The 23,639-nt window shown below is 40.5% G+C and overlaps 1 protein-coding gene across 5 annotated transcripts in view; it reads left to right on the forward strand.

Moving 5' to 3' along the window:
• Window positions 1-22,430, forward strand: part of spartin — a 37,370-nt gene extending 14,940 nt beyond the window's left edge. Inside the window, exons 1-12 of one of the 5 annotated variants that reach the window (XM_069317346.1) lie at window positions 1,598-1,727; window positions 6,491-6,658; window positions 8,150-8,280; window positions 8,714-8,838; window positions 9,511-9,587; window positions 9,962-10,139; window positions 10,564-10,713; window positions 11,646-11,831; window positions 14,606-14,800; window positions 15,406-15,527; window positions 17,316-17,446; window positions 19,273-22,430. In XM_069317346.1, the coding sequence (XP_069173447.1) occupies window positions 6,491-6,658; window positions 8,150-8,280; window positions 8,714-8,838; window positions 9,511-9,587; window positions 9,962-10,139; window positions 10,564-10,713; window positions 11,646-11,831; window positions 14,606-14,800; window positions 15,406-15,527; window positions 17,316-17,446; window positions 19,273-19,552 (1,743 nt within the window). In that variant the 5' untranslated portion in view covers window positions 1,598-1,727 and the 3' untranslated portion in view covers window positions 19,553-22,430. Of the gene's footprint in view, window positions 1-1,597; window positions 1,728-5,144; window positions 5,296-6,490; window positions 6,659-8,149; window positions 8,281-8,713; window positions 8,839-9,510; window positions 9,588-9,961; window positions 10,140-10,563; window positions 10,714-11,645; window positions 11,832-14,605; window positions 14,801-15,405; window positions 15,528-17,315; window positions 17,447-19,272 lie in introns of those variants that run through there. The other 4 variants (XM_045728942.2, XM_069317347.1, XM_069317344.1 and 1 more) reach the window with 4 other exon arrangements.
• Window positions 22,431-23,639: the final 1,209 nt, after the last annotated feature.

Consider the following 23,639-nt stretch of genomic DNA (forward strand, 5'->3'; position numbering starts at 1 on the left):
GCAGCCTAGGTGACCGCGGCGGTGGCAGCTGACTGCTGGGAAACTGCTCTGAGGGAGGGAATGTGGACCACCTCCATCATATTTATACATTTATAAATACACTAGCTACAATATACCTTAGAGGCGGGGTCCTGGAACTAAATCTCGCTCGCCGTAAACACAGGCAAGCGGCTTAATTTGCCATACACAGCCTCTTAAGGTGACGCCTGGATTTAGTCTACAAATTTTTATATTTAGAAGGTACAATGGATTGAGAATTTTTATTATTATTATTTTCTACCACAGACGTGGCTACACATTTAAAATGCTAACCAGCATATATACATTTTCTTCTGTCTTCCATGGACAGGGTGAGAGATTTGTCAAACATATAGTGGGGCCGGATTCAGGAAGGTACTTACGAAGGTTTTTCCTCTTAGCCAAGAACGTTTTCCGTCTTAGCTCCTTCGTGGCGGCTACGTCCGTATTCAATTAACTACTTAACCACTGTAGCGAGTAAGCCTTATACTTGCTCCATTATCTCATCATCTTAATGACATAACTAATTAGCACTAACTACACAAGCTATAATCCTATCCCTATTTACAGGTAACGGTTTCTGCCCTCCTATCTTATTGTGAGGTGTAGTCACCGTATATAAGCAAGCGATTTGAGAATAGCAAACCTCTGGAGACATCTCCCGTCACGCAGGGTGCAGTCGCACCTCCACAGATCTCCAGTATCAGCTCTTAATACTGGTAATGGGTCAAAAAGGTCACCACTTACAGGCTATTCATACTCGTGCCACTTCTTGGGTGGCTTAATCTTTATCATCAATCAATCAATCGAATAGCAAAGCAGTACAATTTCAAGTCAACAATGTAGCACTCGACGTGTACAGTTCTAATCGACCCAAGATGCTACAGCCTCGACACAGAGCAGACAGCAGACTACGACCTCATCGAGCTACAACGCTCTCCCACATAGAGCTCCGCGACTCCGGCCACACTCAGCTCTCTGCTCTGCTCCAAGCCCCGTCTCAACGTCTACGACACTGCTGTATCTAGGACTACTAAATAAATATGAAACTAACTAAACACTGTATCTAATGTACCCAACAACGTAACATAACCGTACGTTACAGCGCTTTCCCCCCTGAGAGTTCTCTTCCCTTCCCTTCTCTGATACGAGAGCGCTTTGTTAACAAACAAAGTAATACAAACAGTGCGCTAAGCATTGTTAATGGAAGCGCTAATAATTATATGATGAAGTGTTATGTATTTATTCAGACGAGAACAGCAGCGAACACAAACCAGCGCATATACGAACAAATTGGTTTGGAAGTACAAATTTCTCAGTGAACGAAGTTGTTTCTAGCCCGGTATCCGAAATTACAGTAGACGACTTGTTTAGTTTAGTTCATTTATTATGCACCCCATACCCATCTTGTGGGCGGTAGTGAAAAGGGTTACAGAGGCACATAATGGACTCAGGGACTAAACCCCACAATTCATTTAGCTAAGCAAGTTACAATCTTGATGAGCTAGTTACAAAATTCAGACGACTTGACCAGTCCCCCTCGAGGCCGACCATAGTGTGTTCGAAGCTCGAGACAGCGAGGCGACGAGGGGCTCCCCACCACGATCACACCATCACTCTCCCCTCCACCTCTACACCACCGGTGTCCCCTCTACACTACCGGTGTTAATGATGGCAGCTTTCCGTCACACTCCCTTGACCTTCGTCAGGTAATGGAAGGCGGCGGGGAGGTGTGGTTTCTCACTGCTTGATGTCTTTGAGATTCGTTGTATGGTGTCCGCGGTGTCTTGGCGATACAATTGGGTTTTATATTCGTTTGGGGAAAACTTTGTGGTATTGGTGTAGAAAGGACTTCCCCAAGGGAGCCACCATCTCTAGTAGTCTCGACATGGCCCAGAAGCCGGCGGCTTGTCTGGAGTTACTCTTTTTCTCCAGACTTTAAAAATCTGTTCTCAAACATGGCCAAAGTATTGCCATCAAACTTCGCACCTCACACTGCCACAGCTTTCCCATATAATTTTCAGACTTCAAATAAAGTACAATGAGAAATAGAGTGAAGCGTTCTATTGTTAATTAAATCGTGATGTTCCTAATCGTTGACTACCTTTTAATCCACTTCTTGAATCTGAGCATCTATGGTCTAAACCTCGACTGGCCATTATTTATTAAGTTGTCTTATTCCTCCCCAGAGAATGCTAGCAAAATATTGATGCTGTGAACTATTGATTAAACTATTTCTCTACCAAAAAATCTTTAATGTCTCAAAATTGATGTGAATTTCGTAACTTTGACTAACAAATGGTCCTATGGTAAAGTATAAACCCTAGATTGTTGCTGTTGAAAATAACATTTTGTTTACTTTAATTTGAAAACAAAATTACCTTTTTTATAACCTGAAAGTGTAAAAGTTTGCTATACTACCTAGAAGTCCACAGGTCCTTAAACTAACCAATACAGATAATAATGTAAATACCAAGAAAAAATAATAAGGTTTACAAAAAATAAGGTTTACCAAGGGTAAACCGAACCAAGGGGTTGCCATAGCCAGGGGATGGTAATGGGGGAAGAGCTCCCATGACCTATAAAATGCTCCTATACGGCATGCGTCTCAAATAGCCTCTGACAACCAAGTCCAACTCCTGGCCTGCACGGGTGGCTTAGTCTTTAAGTCCGACGGAACTGCTTTTACCGACAGGAGGAGGGGCGAGGGCGTACCTCTGGCGCCTTAAAACCAGCTGCTCCGGGTAGCAGCTGGTTTTAAAACTGGCTGCATCTGCTGCTGCAGGGAGCTGGCTGCGTCTGCTGCTACGGGGAGCTGGCTGCGTCTGCTGCTACGGGGAGCTGGCTGCGTCTGCTGCTACGGGGAGCTGGCTGCGTCTGTTGCTGCAGGAAGCTGGCTGCGTCTGTTGCTACGGGGAGCTGGCTGCGCCTGCTGCTACGGGGAGCTGGCTGCGTCTGCTGCTGCAGGAAGCTGGCTGCATCTGCTGCTGCAGGGAGCTGGCTGCGTCTGCTGCTACGGGGAGCTGGCTGCGCCTGCTGCTACGGGGAGCTGGCTGCGTCTGCTGCTACGGGGAGCTGGCTGCGTCTGCTGCTACGGGGAGCTGGCTGCGCCTGCTGCTACGGGGAGCTGGCTGCGTCTGCTGCTACGGGGAGCTGGCTGCGTCTGCTGCTACGGGGAGCTGGCTGCGTCTGCTGCTACGGGGAGCTGGCTGCATCTGCTGCTGCAGGGAGCTGGCTGCGTCTGCTGCTACGGGGAGCTGGCTGCGTCTGCTGCAGGAAGCTGGCTGCGTCTGCTGCAGGAAGCTGGCTGCGTCTGCTGCTGCGTGGAGCTGGCTGCGTCTGCTCCAACGGGTAGCTGGCTGCGTCTGCTGCAGGAAGCTGGCTGCGTCTGCTGCTACGGGGAGCTGGCTGCGTCTGCTGCTGCAGGAAGCTGGCTGCGTCTGCTGCTGCAGGAAGCTGGCTGCGGGGAGCTGGCTGCGTCTGCTGCTGCGGGGAGCTGGCTGCGTCTGCTGCTGCAGGAAGCTGGCTGCGGGGAGCTGGCTGCGTCTGCTGCTGCGGGGAGCTGGCTGCGTCTGCTGCTGCAGGAAGCTGGCTGCGGGGAGCTGGCTGCGTCTGCTGCTGCGGGGAGCTGGCTGCGTCTGCTGCTGCAGGAAGCTGGCTGCGGGGAGCTGGCTGCGTCTGCTGCTGCGGGGAGCTGGCTGCGTCTGCTGCTGCAGGAAGCTGGCTCCGTCTGCTGCTGCGGGGAGCTGGCTGCGTCTGCTGCTGCGGGGAGCTGGCTGCGTCTGCTGCTGCAGGAAGCTGGCTGCGTCTGCTGCTGCGGGGAGCTGGCTGCGTCTGCTGCTGCAGGGAGCTGGCTGCGTCTGCTGCTGCAGGAAGCTGGCTGCGTCTGCTGCTGCAGGGAGCTGGCTGCGTCTGCTGCTGCAGGAAGTTGGCTGCGTCTGCTGCTGCAGGGAGCTGGCTGCGTCTGCTGCTGCAGGAAGCTGGCTGCGTCTGCTGCTGCAGGCACCTGGCTGTAACTGCTGCTGTGCACTTCCTCCTGCAACACAGGTCTGGCCTCTCATCGCTGTCAAGAGAGGATCCTTTAAATTGCTCGTGATTGCACTCAGTAAAACGCCTCCTTCACTCCTCCTCCCTGCGTGCCTCTCTACACCCCCCCCCACCATTCTGTATCTCTAGCTCCGTCTCTCTGTCTCTGTCTGTCTCTCTCTGTATTCACCTAGTTGTGGTTGCGGGGGTTGAGCTCTGGATCTCTGGGCCCGCCTCTCAACTGTCAATCAACTTTTTTTTCCACACACACACACATACAGGAAGCAGCCAGTAACAGCTGGCTAACTCCCAGGTACCTATTTACTGCTAGGTAACAGGGGCATTAGGGTATAAGAAACTCTGTCCACATGTCTCTGCCGGCGCCGGGATTCGAACCCGAGCCATAGGATTACGAGTGCCGCACGCTGTCCACTCAGCCACAGGCCCCCAACGTGTCTGTCTGTCTGTCTCTCTCTCTCTCTCTCTCTCTCTCTCTCTCTCTCTCTCTCTCTCTCTCTCTCTCTCTCTCTCTCTCTCTCTCTCTCTCTCTCTCTCTCTCTCTCTCTCTCTCTCTCTCTCTCTCTCTCTCTCTCAGATAAAATAACAATTTGCTCCACCTCTCACCACTCCCCTTCCGCCTGCCATACTTTTCTCTCATTATGTAATTTATGGCACTTTCAGCGGATTATGACGTCATGGGCGTTTGGCTTCACTGGAGACTTCAATCCGGATTTATTTAGTCATCTCTTGGATTCATTTCCCAATTTAACTTTGATTTCTTGTATAGTCTTTTTAGAAGAAATATTTAATACTGTGTGGCGTGAACAGTATAGTATTTTTTGTCATTTTAAACCATATATCGAAACTGTATTACGAAAAGAAGCACACATTAATACTGAAGTATGACGTCATGTATATTAGAGTTTTCAGCTTGTAATATGTAAATTAGTAAATTATACAGAACAAAAATAACACGTTCTAAATAAAATATATCTAAATATATGTATTTTAATGGAATGGTAATTAATTAAGTAATAACACTCCTCTGATTGTTTATATAAGTAAAAATGGAAGAAACATTTGTCTTGCGAGCTCTAGCACGTTATGATGACGTCACGGGTGGTGGTGTGATGACGTCACGAGTTGTTGTGTTATGGGTGGTGAGATCAGCGGTGCTGGCTCACTCTCGCCTCCTCTCACCACTCCCTCGTCTCCCACACCTTCCTCCAGCCTCTCCCACCCTACTGAACAGTGAGTACGACACACTCTATTGCTTGGTCGAGGGTGACACTAGAGAGAGGTGGCCGGACTTGAGGGCTAAGGTTCACCCCAGGGGAGCCCAGAGTAGCCATATAGGCTCCGAATTTGTATTTGATTTACTAACACGCTTAGGAACAGCAACAGGATTTGAGTTAACCAATTTAGGTACACATATACACACAGTCCTGTTGGGTATGGAGGACTGTAGAGTGTAGACCAAAAGGTAGCCTAGAGTTGATGTAATATCCCCACATGATGGGATGGTTAGTCATACATGGCCTCGGAGCAGACGATGGGATGCCAGGCTAGTCTATTCAAATTCAAATTCAATTTTTTTATTCAGGAAAAGTACATACATAGATGATTTACAAACATAATGTTGGATTTATAGTTAGAGCTGGTACATACAATACCTAAAAGCATTAATATGCATAGCATTTCGGGCATAGTAGCGTTTCTACTAGCCTTCACTAGCCTGCACTACACACACTCAAAAGAGCACAAGAATATCTTCGACTGTTGATGAGTGTATGAGACAGTGTGTGCTACAAGGGATTATAGCGTAGGTCAAGAGCGTACTGCTTGCTTGACACCTAGTTGATGGGGTTCTGGGAGTTTTTCTACTCCTCAAGCCTGGCCCGAGGCCAGGCTTGACTTGTGAGAGCTTGGCCCAACAGGCTGTTGCTTGGAGCGGCCCGCAGGCCCGCATACCCACCACAGCCCGGTTGGTCTGGCACTCCTTGAAAAAATCTATCTTTTCTCTTGAAGACGTCCACGATTATTCTGGCAATATTTCTTATACTCGCTGGGAGGATGTTGAAAAACCTTGGACCTCTGATGTTTATATAGTGTTCTCTGTGCTTATGTTCTCTGTGTTCTCTTTGGCGGGACCAAAGAGCCAGAGCTCAACCCCCGCAAGCACAACTAGGTGAGTACAACAACAACTGGTTCTGTAAGTTTACTATAAGTTCCCATGTCACAGAATGGTCATACACTGAAAGGTTTATTATCCTGTTATAATGTAGAAATGTTTCAAAGAAAGATTTATGGAAAATTTTCAATTTACCCTCATAAGACTTTGATTGTGGTGAATTGGAACAAAGTACCAGCTCAAGAAGAACAGCTAATTAGACTCCTGACACTCACAAAGAAGTGTTAAATTAATGTAATATTTTTCATATTATAGATGAGTTCAGGGTTGCCCAAGCCACCTGCTCCAGGTCGACCACCTCCACCAGCCAACCTGACACCAGCAGCAGTTACACTGGAGGAGGAATTTGAGAGGTCCTATAAAGAGGCATACAAGCTAATTGATCACGGCATCAAATTAGCTTCGAGAGGACTTCACACACAGGTTTGTATGGCGCCATAAAGCCTATAAACCTTTTTTTTTAATAGTATCATGACAGGGCTATAAATATTTAACTTAATAATATCACTGTATTTTTAGAAATCTTATTTTGACAAGATCGTCAAAATAGCAAGATCTTGTCACTGACAAGATCAGTTTTTTTTTTTTTTTTTTGCAGGGATATTCCTGCACAGGCCCTAAGCCTCTGGCTGGCCCACTAAGTGTTGCTTGTTTTGGTTTTACTTGGGCGGAGTATGAGTATTTATGACTCATATGGCCGCTTCAGTAAGATTTTGCCATATGTGTTTAACAACTTCTTCTGCCCCGTTGAATCTAAGTTGAAATCTTAATGGGTTTGTAACTGTGCACTGTGTTAGATAATGTTCCAGTGGTCTGTCGGACATTTCTCCACAGTGCTGACATTTCCTCTCATCTTTCGGAACCTGTAAGCCTATTTCTCATGTACATGGGTATCCAAGCCTGATGCGATGTAAGTGTACTTCTGTTGCTCTACTGCTCCCTATCATCAAACAAAGTGGTTCGTAGTTGGTTAAATTCTTGTACCAACCCGCAGATCCTGGTGTTGCAACTGCTGTGTTGTGGTCACTGTACATCTTTTGCATTGCTCTGTTACTAATTACTTTCTTAATCTGTGATAGACTCTGTGGTATGTAAATGTCTACATTTCTTAGATCTGTGTTATACAGGAACTGAAGATAATGATTGTTGTCACCACTGTCCTCCACTGTGAGGCACAGTTTGCTTCACATCCTCTACAGTATAAGGGGACGGGACTGGGGTGAGGATCCAGCTTACAAAAATTCTTTCCACTAGAAAAGAAAGCTCTTTTGTAAAGCCATAAAATAGTATAGCAACTAGTAGAGAAGTAAAACTGAGTGTTGTATATAGACATGACAGAATGTTAAATAGTGAAGATGTCATTAGAATGTTGATTAAGTGAATATTTTGAATGTGCTGGATGGAAGTGTTAAAAGAAGTGCTGTTATAACCATAATTGGATTTAGTGTGAGGAGAGTGAGTGCAGGATCAAATGACAGCTGATAGATGTAAGGTCATTACAACATTGTACAAGCTAAAATGTGGTAAAGCCGCAGGTGCTAAAATATTACATATTTTTAGAGGTCTTCTTATAAAATTCCAGTGATTTATGTAGTTATTAGACAAAGCACAGTCATCTATGCTGAGGGTGATTCAAAACACACTGGCCTCGGCCACACTGTTGTGGTTGGGTTACCGACCACTTTACCAACTTATGTTTACCAACTGTGTAAACTAGCCCACTCTGGAAAAGGCCAATCCAAAAATCCACTTTCAAACTAAATCCAAATTGGCCAGATTGGTTACGGAAGAGTTTTGGATACTAGATAGGTGTATACAGCAGAGTTTACTGAATCTTTCAATATCCTGAAGACTTTTTTCCATTCCTCACAACCACTGTTATCAGATCTAGTACAAGTACAAAAATGTTTGCAGGCTGGAATAGTGCTGCAGAAGGGTCTCACCATGATTGACAATGCCCTCAACATCAAGGTGGAATCCTTTGACTGTAGTGCTGAGAAAGTACAACAGTATGCGGAGATGCAGGTCAAGATGAGATGCACAAGGTAGGACAACATTTTGTTTAATAAGGTAGGAATGTGGTACAATAAGCCCCCTCTATTTGAGGGGGAGATTTGAGAGTATGCTCAGTAGGAAATATGCTTAACACAAGGAAAGCATTTAATTAATTAAATAATATGGTAAGCATGTGTTGTTTGCTTACTGCAGCTTGGTTAATTTTGTGTTTTGGATTGCAATATTGTGTTATGACACATGCCAAACTTTTGCAACACTGGCTGCAGCCCAGTAAAGAGATGATGGGTAATGTTTACCCTTATTTATATTATTGTTGGGACAGTACAGGCTGTGGTCAATGCACCAGGCTGTGGTCAATGTACCAGGCTGTGGTCATTATACCAGCCTATGTTTATGGCAAAATACATAATAATTATTTAGGTTTTCAAAAACAGGAATACATTTACGGTATTATCATTTCAGGAAAGAAGTGTTAAATCACTTTTCGGATGCCCAGGCTGCAGTGAGCCCCAGTACTGTTGCAGTGGCTCCTCAGGTTGATGATGCTCCGCCTTCCTATGATGATTACCTCAAGTCAGTCGATTCAGGCGAGTTATGCAACCTAGGGATCAAGAGAGAGTTAGAAAAATAGAAATTAACTTTGTTATCCAGTGCTGTTGTGATGTAAATTAATAATCTGAGAATCATGTATTAGAAGGAAAAGATAAAGAAATAAAAATATAATTGTGAGACGTCAAGTGCAAAGCTGATAACCTGCACAATTGTTCATATTGAATGACTTAAAGTGGGTCGAGTGGTTTTGATAGATGTATAATTTCTGGTGATGTTTTATTGATTTTGGGTTCATCTCTGATACCCTATGCTAGCATCATCTTGTAGAGAGATAGAATCTGGTTCTGGTTCCCAGTAGACTTGAGTGGGCTTTGGAGGCCGGGTGCCATTCCCTAAAGTTCAGCCACTCAGCTGAGTGGCCTATTAAAGAATGTTCCAATAAATTTGTTTAGTTAAAAATGTGTTTATAAATTTAATCGCATACATTGCCACTAGATGCATTCATTGCCACAAGATGCATTCATTGCCACAAGATGCATTCATTGCCACTAGATGCATTCATTGCCACTAGATGCATTCATTGCCACTAGATGCATTCATTGCCACTAGATGCATTCATTGCCACTAGATGCATTCATTGCCAATACATTTGGTCCTCCTTGATACTAGTGGACATGTAAAATATATTCTCTGATTTGTTGTTACAGGTGGAGGAAGCGACAGGACAGCAGCAGCAGCGACAGAAGGTGCTGCTTCTTCACACCTCGGTGGCCTTCACCCTCGGGTATATCATACTAGTCCTCATGTTTACCTGTTTCTTTGTGCATGCTCATCTGGATATATAGTCATTCTACATTGGTTTGTTGTAAAGTGTTAGGTTATTGGTTAAATATTGCTCTCCGTGGAAAGGAGTGTTTTTAGGATATCCTCAATTACATAATCACTGAAAGAATGCTAGCTCACATTAATTCACATAAAAGAAGGTGCTCTGCACATATGAAAAGATAATTTCCCCTTACAATCTCGATACATTCTCTTTAACTTCGCTGCCAGTATTCTTATTGAAAATGTTTGCAAACCTTTATTTAGTAACTACAGTTAAGAAAGCTTCATATGTATTCATCCATAACAAAAATAAAGTGTATCAATACTATTCAGGGACAAGAATCAGATTTTGAGATGGTTGAGGCTCCTCCCGCAACACCAGTAATGTCGCCACAGCAGGGAGAGATGATCTTCCAGATTGAGAATGGTGTTCAGATCTTCTTCATCTATCCAGATGGACGAGTCACAAGTCCCTCGTATCCGTCCTTCCTTACAGTGTTCACTTTTCCTCGTGAGTATTGTCTGGTATACTGTCCCAACAGTTTGTGTATTGTTGCGATTGAATTCACTGATTTTTATATTTTAATATTTGTATGCATTTTAATTTTTATTTTAAAATATATTCAAAATTTATTTGTAAGATATTTCTAACTAAGGTTGTGCTGCTATTGTATAAGTTTGATCTCATTAAAGTACTAATGTGCAGATAACAAAAGTAGTCCTATAATCTATCCAAGCAACACTAGCAAAGGGCAAAAAACACTGCCTAATAAATAACGTAACATATACTGTATATAGAACTTTGACTCGGTACTCTTATGGCAGCACACTGTATGCTTGTACAGGTATATATGTTTCATACTACTGTATGTAATGCACACCTGTAGTGCTCAAGACACAGATCACATGTTACAGACTTTGACACCTGCCAACAGAACCTATTGGTGATGGTGGTGCCCCAAGTGGTGCTCGGGGGTTCATCCAAGTTGGTGAGTGGAGCTATCCGCTGATCCCTGCCCAGAGTCCCGTTCTTCATTCCTTCTATGGTGCTTACATGTTCCCAGATGTTAGCAGTAGTGTGCCAGGTGAGTCGTAACATATGTAATTGTAATTTGTTGAGTTGTGAGAGTTTAAGAAAGCATTTATTATAATGTTAAACCAATAATCTTACCATCAACTGCTCCAGCAAGTATTGTAATTACAAAATTACTTCTGCAGTTAATCTTTCTTGGAATAAAATCTGTGATTCTCTTGTTCACTAGACCTAACATAGTCACATACTGTAAGTATATAAAGGCAAATTGTCTCTGGTATTTTATACTTGTAATGTGGTTAGTATTTCACGTCTCGTGCTCAGGTTAACGAACACTGAACAATAGTTATAGTAAAAGATATCTCACGATAATATTTGGTGACATCGTAACATTTTGTTCACTGAATCATTGACATTAATGTGATGGTAAATGGAAAATATTCAGTAGTTATGATCTTGCTTCATATCAAGTGGAAATATTTTACTTTTTGAAATTATATACTGTACTGTACTGGTATTGTGACAAAAAGTCCAGGCTATAGTTGTAAGATATTAAATTGTCAATGATGCTTATGTTCTCTGTTTCTCACTGACCAAAGTTTACACTATCCTTTATTATCTTTACTGTGTGTATCATGGTTTTTGTTACATTCATCTGATTGGGATGAGTTGATCAGAATGATGTTCATGATTGGGATGAGTTGATCAGAATGATGTTCATGATTGGTGTGAGATGATGAGAATGAGGTCCATGATTGGGGGTGAGATGATGATCATGATTGGGGCAAGATGATGAGAATGATGTCCATGATTGGGGTGAGATGATGATGAATGAGGTCCATGATTGGGGCGAGATGATGAGAATGGAGTCCATGATTACGATGAGTTGTGGAGAATGAAGTGTGTGCTTTAGAAACTAGAATACTGTATTTTCTGATCAAAGGATTGGTTTCCTTTCATAAATAACAATACATTGCTCAACAGGTTCAAGTGTTGGAGTGATCATTCCAGACACGGTAGACAAGGAAACCAAAGAATTACTGGAGCACATTCTTATTCAAATGACCTCGTATCAAGAACAAGAAGTTCCTCCGGGAGTTGACCGTTTGGAGCAAACAAAGTTAATAGAGAAATCTACCGCTGAGCGGATTGCATCAGGTCTGGTAACAGGTACTGTACTGGAAGGAACAGCAAAATCACGGAGTACATTGTGTGAAGTATTCAGTAACTGAGGATTTACTTTCATATAGAGTTATGGTATTTGGAATGTCATATAAAGTTTTAATGTTAACATTTTGAAGTTTTGGTGTACAATAAATGTACACACACACAGTACAGTACATGCCTGGTTCAATATGGATTCATCAGAAAGCCACAATGCAGAACCAGGGGCCAGATTCACGAGGTACGCAAGTACTTACGAATGTGTACATCTTTCCTCAATCTTTGACAGCTTTGGTTACATTTATTAAACAGCTTGCAAGCATGAAAACTTCCCAAACAACTGTTGATATTGTTATAAAGAGCCTCCTGGTGCTTCGGAGCTCATTAACTGTTTAATAACTGTAAACAAAGCCGCCATAGATTGAAAAAAAGATGTACAGGTTCGTAAGTGCTTGTATAACTGCTTCGTGAATCTAGCCCCAGGAGTCTAATGTGTTTGATGATTGCTTCTTAACTCTGCCATGCTTCCGCTAAAGAAATGCTAACTTTGCAATGTGTGAGGATGCTTCATCTTATTGGAATTAGGAAACATTATTTTAGTGTCAGGGCATTTTTACTGTTACTATGCATAATATATATTGTTTCCCATGGCACTCCTCTGTCAATACATCAAATATATATTAAATATCTTCTGATGCATAAATTCAATAGTGGTTTGAGAAATTTTATTTAAATGAAGGACTTTACAGAATTTAGGGCATAGATTGGGGTGTCAGCCACTAGAGATAACACAATTTAGAGGTGGATAAATCTTAGATTTTTACATTAAGCCAAACTTACCATAGGTATGATTTTTCACCTTTATCAGCATCCAACATATACAAAATTTTTAAAGCCATTTTTAATGACTTTTTTCCAATACTGTATTTAGTGTTTTATACAGAGTTTGAATTCATCTTTGTATGTAAAATAATTAACCTGAAGTTTGATGAATTATTGTTCAATGTGTGTTGAATGCAGGGAAGGTGTGTTGTTCAATTCAGGTATATTGGAACATTGTGTTATTACTAGTGCTGTAGAGTTGTTATTGATGGTAGTTAGAGAGTAATTAAAGTAACTACATAGAGAACAATTATAGTGATGACACGAGATGAATAAACCTCACAGAGAGTGTGATTATTGATGAATTTTCCACCATTACAGTGTTAATCATCAAAGTACTGTAAATGTGATGAAGAAACTTGGAGTTGCAGTTGATAACGAAACAAAATAGAGTAGAGCTAACATGACCAGGTTATGATTTACTAAGAAAATACAAGAATATAACCTATGGAGAAAACAGTACAGGTTTGGAAGGATAACTGCAATACTTTGATAACGTGGGCATGTACTGATCATGTCGCCCATCATGAATAAAACACTAGTACTATGCTCTATATTTTATATGCATTTATGTCTTGCTTTGTTGTCCCCATATTTATATTTATAATAATTGAATTGGTATTTATTACACCTGCAATTAACATCTCTATCATGGTGAATGTTGCCTCCTCCACACTCGGACATATGCAAGTTGCATTACAGTACAGCACTGCATGTTATACATTTAGTGAAATGCTATCAGCATTTGTAGGGTGGAGTACACTGGAATAAATGCTTATAATGATATGTTATCACAAATGATTTCTAACAAAAAATACAGCTAACAATGAGATTAATAAGAATCTCTTAATAAATCTCTTAATAAATCTCTTGCTAAATAAGAAAATGAATGCTCTACATATTGGCAAAACATCTTAATTTTATCTTGACACATGACAATTTAAGGTATTTCCTTATTATGCAAGTGGTCAGACATTGACATCAACGGTGAGCAACATAAACTAACTGAGGCGAGCTGTGGTTGGCTGGCTGTGTCTGTGCCTGTGCTGATCACTCGTCTTAACCCTCCTCACTTAGGAGCCGACACCGCAGCGTGTGTGTGCGCGTGTGTAATGTGGGGATTATGCTACGTCATGTGCACACACACCAACTCATTTAGCTGGGAAAGGAGTGTGGTTGATTTAATACAGTAAATAGATAACCTTCCGGTTACTTTGGGTGTTGAGGAAGCCATGCATGAGTACTTTTCGACTTGAAATATGTAACAGCTGTAGATAGATATAAATATAGATAGAGTATATTTTAGGACCCTTATTGCTTTAACTTTCCAGTGAACTTTTGTGATGTTCTCTACTTGCATGTAAAACACTTCGTCTTGGTGCTAGTGATATTTGAATTCTGTAACTCGTTTTTTATTTTTTGCTATGATAGTAAAGTATTCTTATTTAAGTATCATTGAACTACATGTGTGATTTTGCTGTACCATTGATTAGCATAAGAATTATTAAAAGTGTAGTTTCAACATATTGCATATTCTTTGTTATTACATCTTTGCCAGGTATTTTAGTAATTGTGTTTTGGTTTTAGCAGTATGTTCCTTTTTAGTGTTTTTACCCTGCATGTAGATTACTTGTATCTAGGCCTCTGCAGGTGGCTTTGCTCACGATATAGAGAAGTGAGGTTTGTCTTCCACACAACTGTCAATTTCACATCATTTACTGAACGTAATTTAGTAAATTTGTATCTTCTTGTAGATCTATAATCTTAATTACCCTCATCAATTCTGTAGTTCAGTACTTGGGTCCCAATATGGAGTTCAGTGTGTAGAGACCTTATCACGGTTAACAGTAACAGATAGATTAATACAGTAAAAAGAGTGTAAATTTGTTATGTTACAGGAGCAGAGACGTTGTCCAAAGGGGTGGTCTGGGGTGCTGAGAAACTTGGAGAGCTGATAAGTTATGGCTCGGAGAGTCTCAAAGGTTATGTTCAGCCGGTGGAGCAGAAAACTGAAATTGATCCCAAGTGGCAGACAACGGCTAAAGTGGCAAGAGATATATCAGGGAAAGCCGTGAAAATTAGTGGTTACCTCTGTAAGTTAAGGCATAATATTTCCTTCTGTAAATGTTTACTTGGTGAATTTATATTGAAAAAAAAAATCTAAATTATTTCTTGTTTTGTTTTTTAAACAAACATGCAAAAATCACACATTTTCATCTTGCGTAATATTTAGCAAATGCGCATTGTATTAAAATGGTCAAAAGATTTTTAGGCCTGGGAAGTACATACAATGTGTTGAATTGTCAATAATGTGTTGACCGAACTACACACTAGAAAGTGAAGGGACGACAACGTTTTGGTCCGTCCTGGACCATTCTCAAGTCGATTCTCTTCTCGTCCATAATGTGCATGCCTCTGCAATGGATGCTTTGTCTTACAAGGTGTCTAATGGCAGACTCTGTATATTCAGACTACTGACTTGACATACACACAGGTATTATAGGGTGCAAGTAGTGTGTATAGAGGCAGACATACTTACTGGGAGGGTAGGAAGAGCAGGGGGATGGAAGCAAGAGTCAGGGAGGAAAGAGCACAATAGACAAAGTTGTGGATTATATAAAACAATGGTAAAAGATGAAAGGTATGACGGGTATAGAAAGGAACTCGATATATTGCTGATTATTTTTTCTCATTGCAGTGAATCAAGTTGGGAAGGCAACAATGGCACTGGGTAAGCGCCTGGCACCACATATTCAGAAGCAGGGCACTCGTGCTATCTCTCACTTGACTGGAAAAAATGAAAAAGAAGCGACTTCTGATGTGAGTACTGTAACTGCCATTTAAGCAGGCAACTTGGTTTGCTTATTGAAACTAAAAAAACTTTCTTGGTATAATAAACTTTCTTGATATAATTTGTATGCCATTGATCACATCTAAAAATCATACTACATGAAGGTTCTTTTCTAACTACTTCAGTTTTATATATTTTTTAAATTATTCGTGACAAATTTAGCTCTGTATATCAGTTGACATTTTCCCCTATTGCCACCAAACAACTGGAGCTACTATGTTTAAACTTGTGTTATGAAGGCTAGATTTCATGACGGACATTACAACATGTTGAAACTATTGTTTCATTGCATTTAATAGAACTCTCCTTTTTCCCTAAATGACTGTTTGTTTCAATATTTTGTAGGTAAGGATGTGTTACAATCACATTACTCATAAATATCATAACTTTATGTCTTAATTATATATTTTTTTATGTACAAGAATTATTACGTTCTTGTAAAGCCATTAGCATGCATAACGTTTCGGGCAGGTCCTTAATCTTAATTTTCCCTGGAATATGACCCGCCAAATCGTTTAACAGCCAGGTGCCCATTCACTGCTGGATGAACAGAGGCTACTGTTAAGGATTGGCGCCCAGTCAATCCTCCCCGGCCAGGATACGAACCTAGGCCAAAGCGCTCACGAAGCGCTGGGCTGGTGTTTTACCACTGCACCACGGGGACTGCTTAATATACATTCCATACTTTCTCCAAAGTGAGAGAAAAGAACAATATGTTTCCTACTACTGTGTTGTTGTTTTTATAATGCCATCCTGGCATCTGCTGAAAAACAAAAGATTTACAGAGAATACTAATTTAAATAATTACTGTTCCTATGCTCAATACAAATTCTGACTCCAACTAGAAGATCAACAAGACTCCAGTGCACTCAATTAATCAAATAGCAATCAATGTCACATCATATTGGGGAGTACAAGATGTGTTCGTGTGTATAGATAGTCTGGACTTTCAAACCTGCAGAATTTTTCAACAGGGTTTTGTCCTAACGTATTTGAGTGACATTAGGGTCAGTGACTGTACAGTATTTCATGCATTTGTCCAGAACATTGTGAGATGCTGCCAGAAAGAACAGAGTATGTTCTTCAGCCAACTGTAATTGAAAAAAATATAGTTATTGTGTAACAAGGAATGTGCTAATATATATAGGACACGTGTTTTGAAAATATGGGCCAGAATACTGAAAATGGGCATAAAATAAATATCTTTAGGATGCTTTACTTTAATATTCAGGATACGTGATAATGGGTATATAATTAAAAATGCAAACGGAAGAAAAATTAAATACCATGACAAGTTTCCTTATATAGTAATATTGGAAGGTAAGAGTGTGCTGGCTTATTCATAACTAGTGAATGGCAGGTTTTAGAAATATGTCTACTAAACTATTGTTTGAAGAGTGGTTTACCTTTTGAAATAACTATTATTAATTTCTGTAGTTAAATATACTCTACAGGTAATTACAAAATAAAGAAGCTTGCAGCATACTGTGTTTAAATAATTAACTAGTACTGTGTATGTTCTGTACAGCCCTGTACTGTCCTAAATCTTCCTATTACACGTATAAATTTTTGTTTGAATACTTTGTGGTGCTGTGATACGCTTTGCTGCACGTGTGTTAATATGTTTCTGTTCTCCATCATCCAGTTACATAAGCCTCGGGAGTAATGAGTAGGTTGGGCAAGGTGATTTATGAAAGAATAATTGGAATCTTTACGAAAGAAGTATAAGTTGATAGTTGTGTAATACTAACCAACAGGTCGAAGGTGTGCTGGAAGTAGCGGCAGGAGCAGTGCGTGGAGCCTCGACTATCTACATGAGTTTAGAATCCGCTGCAGCCATGCTTGCCACCAGCCTAACCGATAACACGGTCAATGTGATCTCTCACAAGTAGGGTTCTGTTGTTGCTTTTCTTCTGTGAGCATGGTTGTTTGAAGCACCGAGCAAGTGGAACACTCGACTAAGAGTGTTGGGTCCCAGTCAGGAATCTTTACATCACCAGTTAACTAAAACAGCTCCTTAACTTGTATCTTAACCTTCATAGCTCTTCCCTCTCATTGTCTGTCCCTTGCAACTTTCTTGTTCAATCCTCAGTATTTTCTCACTTCATGCATAACTTGGCTTACACTATCAATTCCTAAAATACTGTATTTACTATATAGCAATTACAAAAAATGTAAGAGAAAATAGTAAAGTTCAATAACCAAAGGTATGTGTTAGAAGAGAGTGCTTTAGAATATCTGATTTGGAGAAAATAAAACAGTAGGTTAGACACTGATACAGTACTAGTATATCCAAACACAGACCTTCAAACACACTGGAACATGCTGGAGGGCAGACAGGCAGACTTCTGACATGGATGCCAGATATTCTAACAGAAAATTGAGGGTGGTAATCGGAGGTAATTCTCCAGAGGACTAGAGAAATGTTACAAGCGAAGTACCACAGGGTTCAGTTCTAGCACCAGTAGTGTTCGTTGTGTATATAAATGATCTGCCAGTGGGGATACTGAGTTATATGAAAATTATTACCACCTAAGTGTAGTTACAGGATGAGAGCTATACTCGTGGTGTCTCGTCTTCCCAGTACTCTGTCATATAACATTTTGAAAGTACTGATGGGTTTTAGACTCTACAAAAACCAATATATGTCAATGATGCTAAGCTACTAGAAAAATTAGAAACTTGAATGACTGTCATGCCCTTCAAGATGATATGGACAAAATAAGTGAATGAAGCAACATATGGCAGATGGAATTCAATGTGAATAAATGCAACATCATGGAATGTGGAATAGGAGAAAATAGGCTACAACATACTAATTGTGTGGAAAGACAATGAAGAACTCGGACAATGAAAGCTATCTAGGGGTGGCCCTGGACAGTAAACTGTCTCCACAGGACTACATAAAGAACATTGTGAGAGGAGTCTATGCTACACTTTCCAACTTCAGAATTGCTTTTAAATACATGGCTGGTGAAATATAAAAAAGTCTTCACAACCTTTGTAAGTCAACAATTGGAATACACTGCTGTTGTATGGTGCCTGTATCTCAAGAAGCACATCAATATACTGGAAAGGGTGCAATTCACGTTACTAAAGGGCTTCTGCAACTGAAAAATTAGTTATAGGGAGAGGCTGGAGATGTTAACTATGCTAGAGCTAGAAGGAAAAAGAGGTGGCGTGAGCGCTACATACAAAATACAGTAGTAACAAATCAACAAAATACATAAATGGGAATTATTTACACATTCAACTTCAAGAAAAGGCGGTCATATATTCAAGTAAAGGAAACAAAGGTGCCAAAAAATATAAGAAAATTCTCATTTGCAAACACAAGGGTAGACGGTTGGAACATGTTAAGCGAGAAGGTGGTGGATGCCAAAACCATCGGTAGTTTCAAAGTGTCATATGACTGAGTACTGGTAAGATGGGACACCACAAGCATACCTCTCATCTTGCAATTACACTTACACTTAAAAATGTATCTTTAACATGATGTTTATAGAATACTGTACTAAAAACAAAAAGTGAGATGTCATAACCATTCATGCAGTTTAGAGATGTTTGTTTAACCTTACCTGCTATACGCCTCATGGAAAGTGTAGCTTGCTGTATAGTGTTCCCATTTGTTTGTGAGTACTGTACTGTAAATACTACTTTGTCCTTTAATATGAAAATGACTAAATTGTACCTAATGTTGATGTTCCTTGGCAGGTATGGTGAAGATGCTGGACACCTGGCAGACAACACCCTTTATGCTGTTGGACAAACTGCTTTTGCGGGTCACAATATTGCCTCTTTAGGAGTAAAGGGAATTGCCAAACGTACAGCAAAAGCCACTGGGAAGGCTCTTATCTATGAACATGAGGCTAAAAAACAGGAATCTGAAGTTTCAGGACAAGTAGAGGAAGCCAGCGAGGCATTTGAAACAGAAGAGGACCCAGGACCAGCGCCGGTGAGGCCAGTGAGGGAGAAGAAAAAGCCACCTCTATAAAATGGCCACTGAGAGGCTTAACTTCTTTTTTTTATTTTTTTTTTAAATTCCAGCATGTACTCGCTAACAAGTGTTGCTTTTTATATACTGTATATTATTGTCTACCAGAGTCTTAGAAGAATTCAGCGAAAGAATCAAAATTATCATCTGAGGCAAATAAAATGTAAGTAGAGTACAGAATTGTATAGTCATTATAAAGGTGTTTAATAGGAGTTCGTTCACAGCTCGGCAGGTTACTTTGATTCTTCTTTACTGACTTTGCTTTAGTAGCTGTTTGTTGTTATTTTGTTCATGTGTATGAATATGGTACATGAATTATATTTAGCTCTTGTGAAAAAAGTAACTTTCAAGACAAGAAAATGACATTCATTTATATTGTAAGTGCCAAGATTATTGCAGATTAGTGATAAGCAGATGTACACAGTTCCTTGGATGTCATACAAAGATTCTTGTTAGTGTTATAATTGCTTGCTTTTAAACCATAATCAAAGCTGAACATGAATATTGAAGCTGTTGCTGTCATTAGCAGTGTTAAAATTAAACAATATAGGCCTTCTTAATTGTTGTTATTGTTTTATGACATTGCAGGGGAGTAGGTTGTCTTGTCAACCATGTGGGATGTGATGGGCTGCGTGCCTTTGACATTGTGGATGATCCGCAATGTCTTCAGATTCTGATTTATTTTTTAAAAAATTAATAATAAAAGATCGAGTCAAGTAGTGTTCAAATAAATATAAATATTATACATACAGTATGCTGTATATATATAATGTATGTATTTAGGACAATATGCATCAATTATTGTATTGTAAATGCTTTGTTATATATCTTTCAGTCAGATTCAATGGAATTATTTAGATTTTCACATTTTAGTTTTATTCCAGTTCTCATTTTAGTTTGATGGAGAGAGTATTTGGTAAGGCAGGAGTATAGTACAACAATGTATTGTGGGACAAGTATAGCACTATAAATTAATTTTTTGAAATAAATGGTGTTTGGTGCTGTGGAAGGTGAAGGAAATTACTGTTAACTTTGGTTTAATGTCCTACGGTTCTAAAACGCCTTTTCCTTGAGCACTTTTCTTCTCACTCCCGCTCCGTTTCCGTCTTCACCGATGGGTCTAAATCTGCGGACGGTGTTGGGTACTCTGTTGTTTTTCCTGAGTGCACTTATATGTGTCACTTACTTCCGGAGACTAGCATCTTCACAGCGGAGCTTTATGTTATTCTCTGTGCTCTTCGTCTCCTGCTTTCTCGTTGTCAATCTTCATTTGTAGTTGTTGTTGACTCTCGTAGTGCCCTCATGGCTCTTGGGTCCATAAATCCGGTTCATCCAGTGGTTGTCGAGATCCAGCATTGGCTGTTTCTTGTTCACAGTAAATTTAAGTCGGTTGAGTTTTGTTGGGTTCCCAGCCATACTGGTGTCTCTTTAAATGAGCGTGCTGATGCTGCCGCCATTGAAGCTGTTCGCTCGTGTCCCATCTCTCGTAAAGGTATTCTTTATTCCGACTTTTACCTGGTTATCCATTCCTCCGTCCTTACCCGTTGGCAGGCTTCTTGGTCGTCTGTTACTGGTAACAAACTACTCTTAAAAGTTGTGTGTCCTTGTGGCCATCCTCCTGCCCCGTAACCGGCGATGGGAAACGGCTCTGGCGAGGTTGCGTATTGGCCATACTCGCTTAACTCATGGTCACTTGATGGAGCGCCGCCCTGCTCCTTATTGTCCTAATTGCATTGTCCCTCTTACAGTCGTGCATATCCTTGTTGAATGTCCTGACTTCCGGGACGAGCGTGTGTCTTGTTTTCCGACCGTCCCCCACGGTCGCTTGTCTCTCGATAGTATTCTTGGTACCTCCGATGCTTTTGATGTCGTTCGCCTTATGCGTTTCTGCTCTCGTATTGGCATCCTTGGTGATATTTAGTGCCCTCTGATTATCCCTCACATTTGATGGTGCTAAATAGCCTTCCCGGTTTGGTGCCTTCTTTTGAAAATTACTTACTTTGGTGTAATGTATGGATAATAATTAATTCTATGGAAATATTTTACACAAATCTACCCTCATTTGAGAATGTGAAACTGGCAAAAAGTTACTAATTTAATACTGTATATATAGATATATGTATATACAGTATAGTTTAATATGACTGCATTACTGGTATTGTTGATCTTATAGTGTAAGCTTTCTATGCTTCTGTTTTCTTAGTGTCGGTATTAAGAAGAGCAATCAAGTTACCAAAATTCATGGTAAGGAAACTTAATATAATAATTATTGAAGGATAAGGAACATTATCACTGGAAGAAGACTTGTGTGTTTGGGCAGCTCTGTGGTTTGTGTACCCTGAAAATTATAATAGGTATATCATAATTTACACTCAATTCATCCCTCTTATTTATTACTTCTTGCATACTTTAGTATTACTTTAGTATTACTTACTTTACTTATTATTACTTCTTATTATGAAGAATTACCCGGAAGGGTAATTGTCTGTGCTTTATAGATCTGGTATTTTTTGGTGGTCATGTCTTTGAAGAGATACCTCAGATAGTTGTGTAATGTTAGTGGTGGAGTCCCGGAAGAAGCGTATACTGTACAGTAACTGATGAAGCAGGCAGCCAGACAAATAATGGCAGGAGTGTGTTGAGTGTGTGTAGCTGCCAAGAATAACACTTATCAGTGTTATCCTGTAAGTACATATGTATTTAAGGTTACATTCTCATATATGTTATTAAATGAATCCTCATAGGAAATTGAAAATAAATACTCGTACTTTAATTTTAAGATTTTGTATGTTGTCCTAAATTTTTTGTTTATAACAAGTATACTGTATATTTGGTTTAAATTTTGTTAAGAATACAGCAAATATATAATTCAAATTTATACGTATTTGTGTGCTTATTCCAACTATAGGCATTTAGGCCCATTGATATGTTTAATGAGTGAAAGACCATGTTGTGTGAGCTCTTTAAAACTGTAAATACTGTACCTCAGGACATTAGGTGCTTGAGGAATGAAACGATCTGAGATCCCTTTAAATGTCACAACAGATATTAAAATATACAGCATCTCGGTGAAGGCTATTCAGATTTTGTGTTAACATGTGAAACCCAAGTGTTAAGGGAAGGAAACTACCTCTCCAGTAGTGTTGAGTGTGTGCATGAGCATTTTGTGTCCAGGGAATATGTGAGAACTAAGAGTTATATCTACAGTAGATCTGAGAGTCCATACTAAATTAAAGACCTTAGCAGTAAATGGGTACCTGGGAATTAAACAGCTGCAACGGGCTGCTTCCTGGGGGGGGGGTGTAACAAAGAGGAGGCCTGGGCAAGGACCGGGACACTAGGCCCCGAAATCATCTCAAGATAACCTCAAGATTACCTCAAGAAGGATTAAGACAGAGGAAGATAGTATGAGACTACAAGATGACCTAGACAAACTGAATGAATGGTCCAACAAATGGCTACTAAAGTTCAACCTGAGAAAATGTAAGGTAATGAAACTAGGTGGTGGAAACAGGATACCGAATGGGAGGTGCCCACATAAAAAGAATAACATCGGCGGTGTATGCGAGGCTGGCTAACATCAGAACTGCCTCCAGGAATCTGTATAAGGAATCATTCAGAACCTTGTATACCACATATGTAAGACTAATCCTGGAGTATGCAGCCCCCACATGGAGCCTGTACCTTGTCAAGCACAAGATGAAGCTTGAAAGAGTTCAGAGGTACGCCACTAGGCTAGTCCCAGAACTAAGAGGCATGAGTTATGAGAAAAGGCTGCGTGAAATGCACTTCACAACAATGGAAGACAGAAGAGTAAGGGGAGACATGATCACTACCTTCAAAATTCTCAGAGGAATTGACAGGGTAGATAAGGATAAACTGTTTAACACGGTTGGTAAGTGAACAAGGGGACACAGGTGGAGACTGAGTACCCAAATGAGCCAGAGACGTCAGAAAGAACTTTTCAGTGTCAGAATAGTTAACAGATGGGATGCATTAGGAAGTAATGTGGTGGAGGCTGACTCTATACACAGTTTCAAATGTAGATATGATAGAGCCCAGTAGGCTCAGGAATCTGTACACCAGT

Source organism: Procambarus clarkii, chromosome 87 (genome assembly GCF_040958095.1).
Source record: "Procambarus clarkii isolate CNS0578487 chromosome 87, FALCON_Pclarkii_2.0, whole genome shotgun sequence".
Lineage (NCBI taxonomy): Eukaryota > Metazoa > Arthropoda > Malacostraca > Decapoda > Cambaridae > Procambarus > Procambarus clarkii.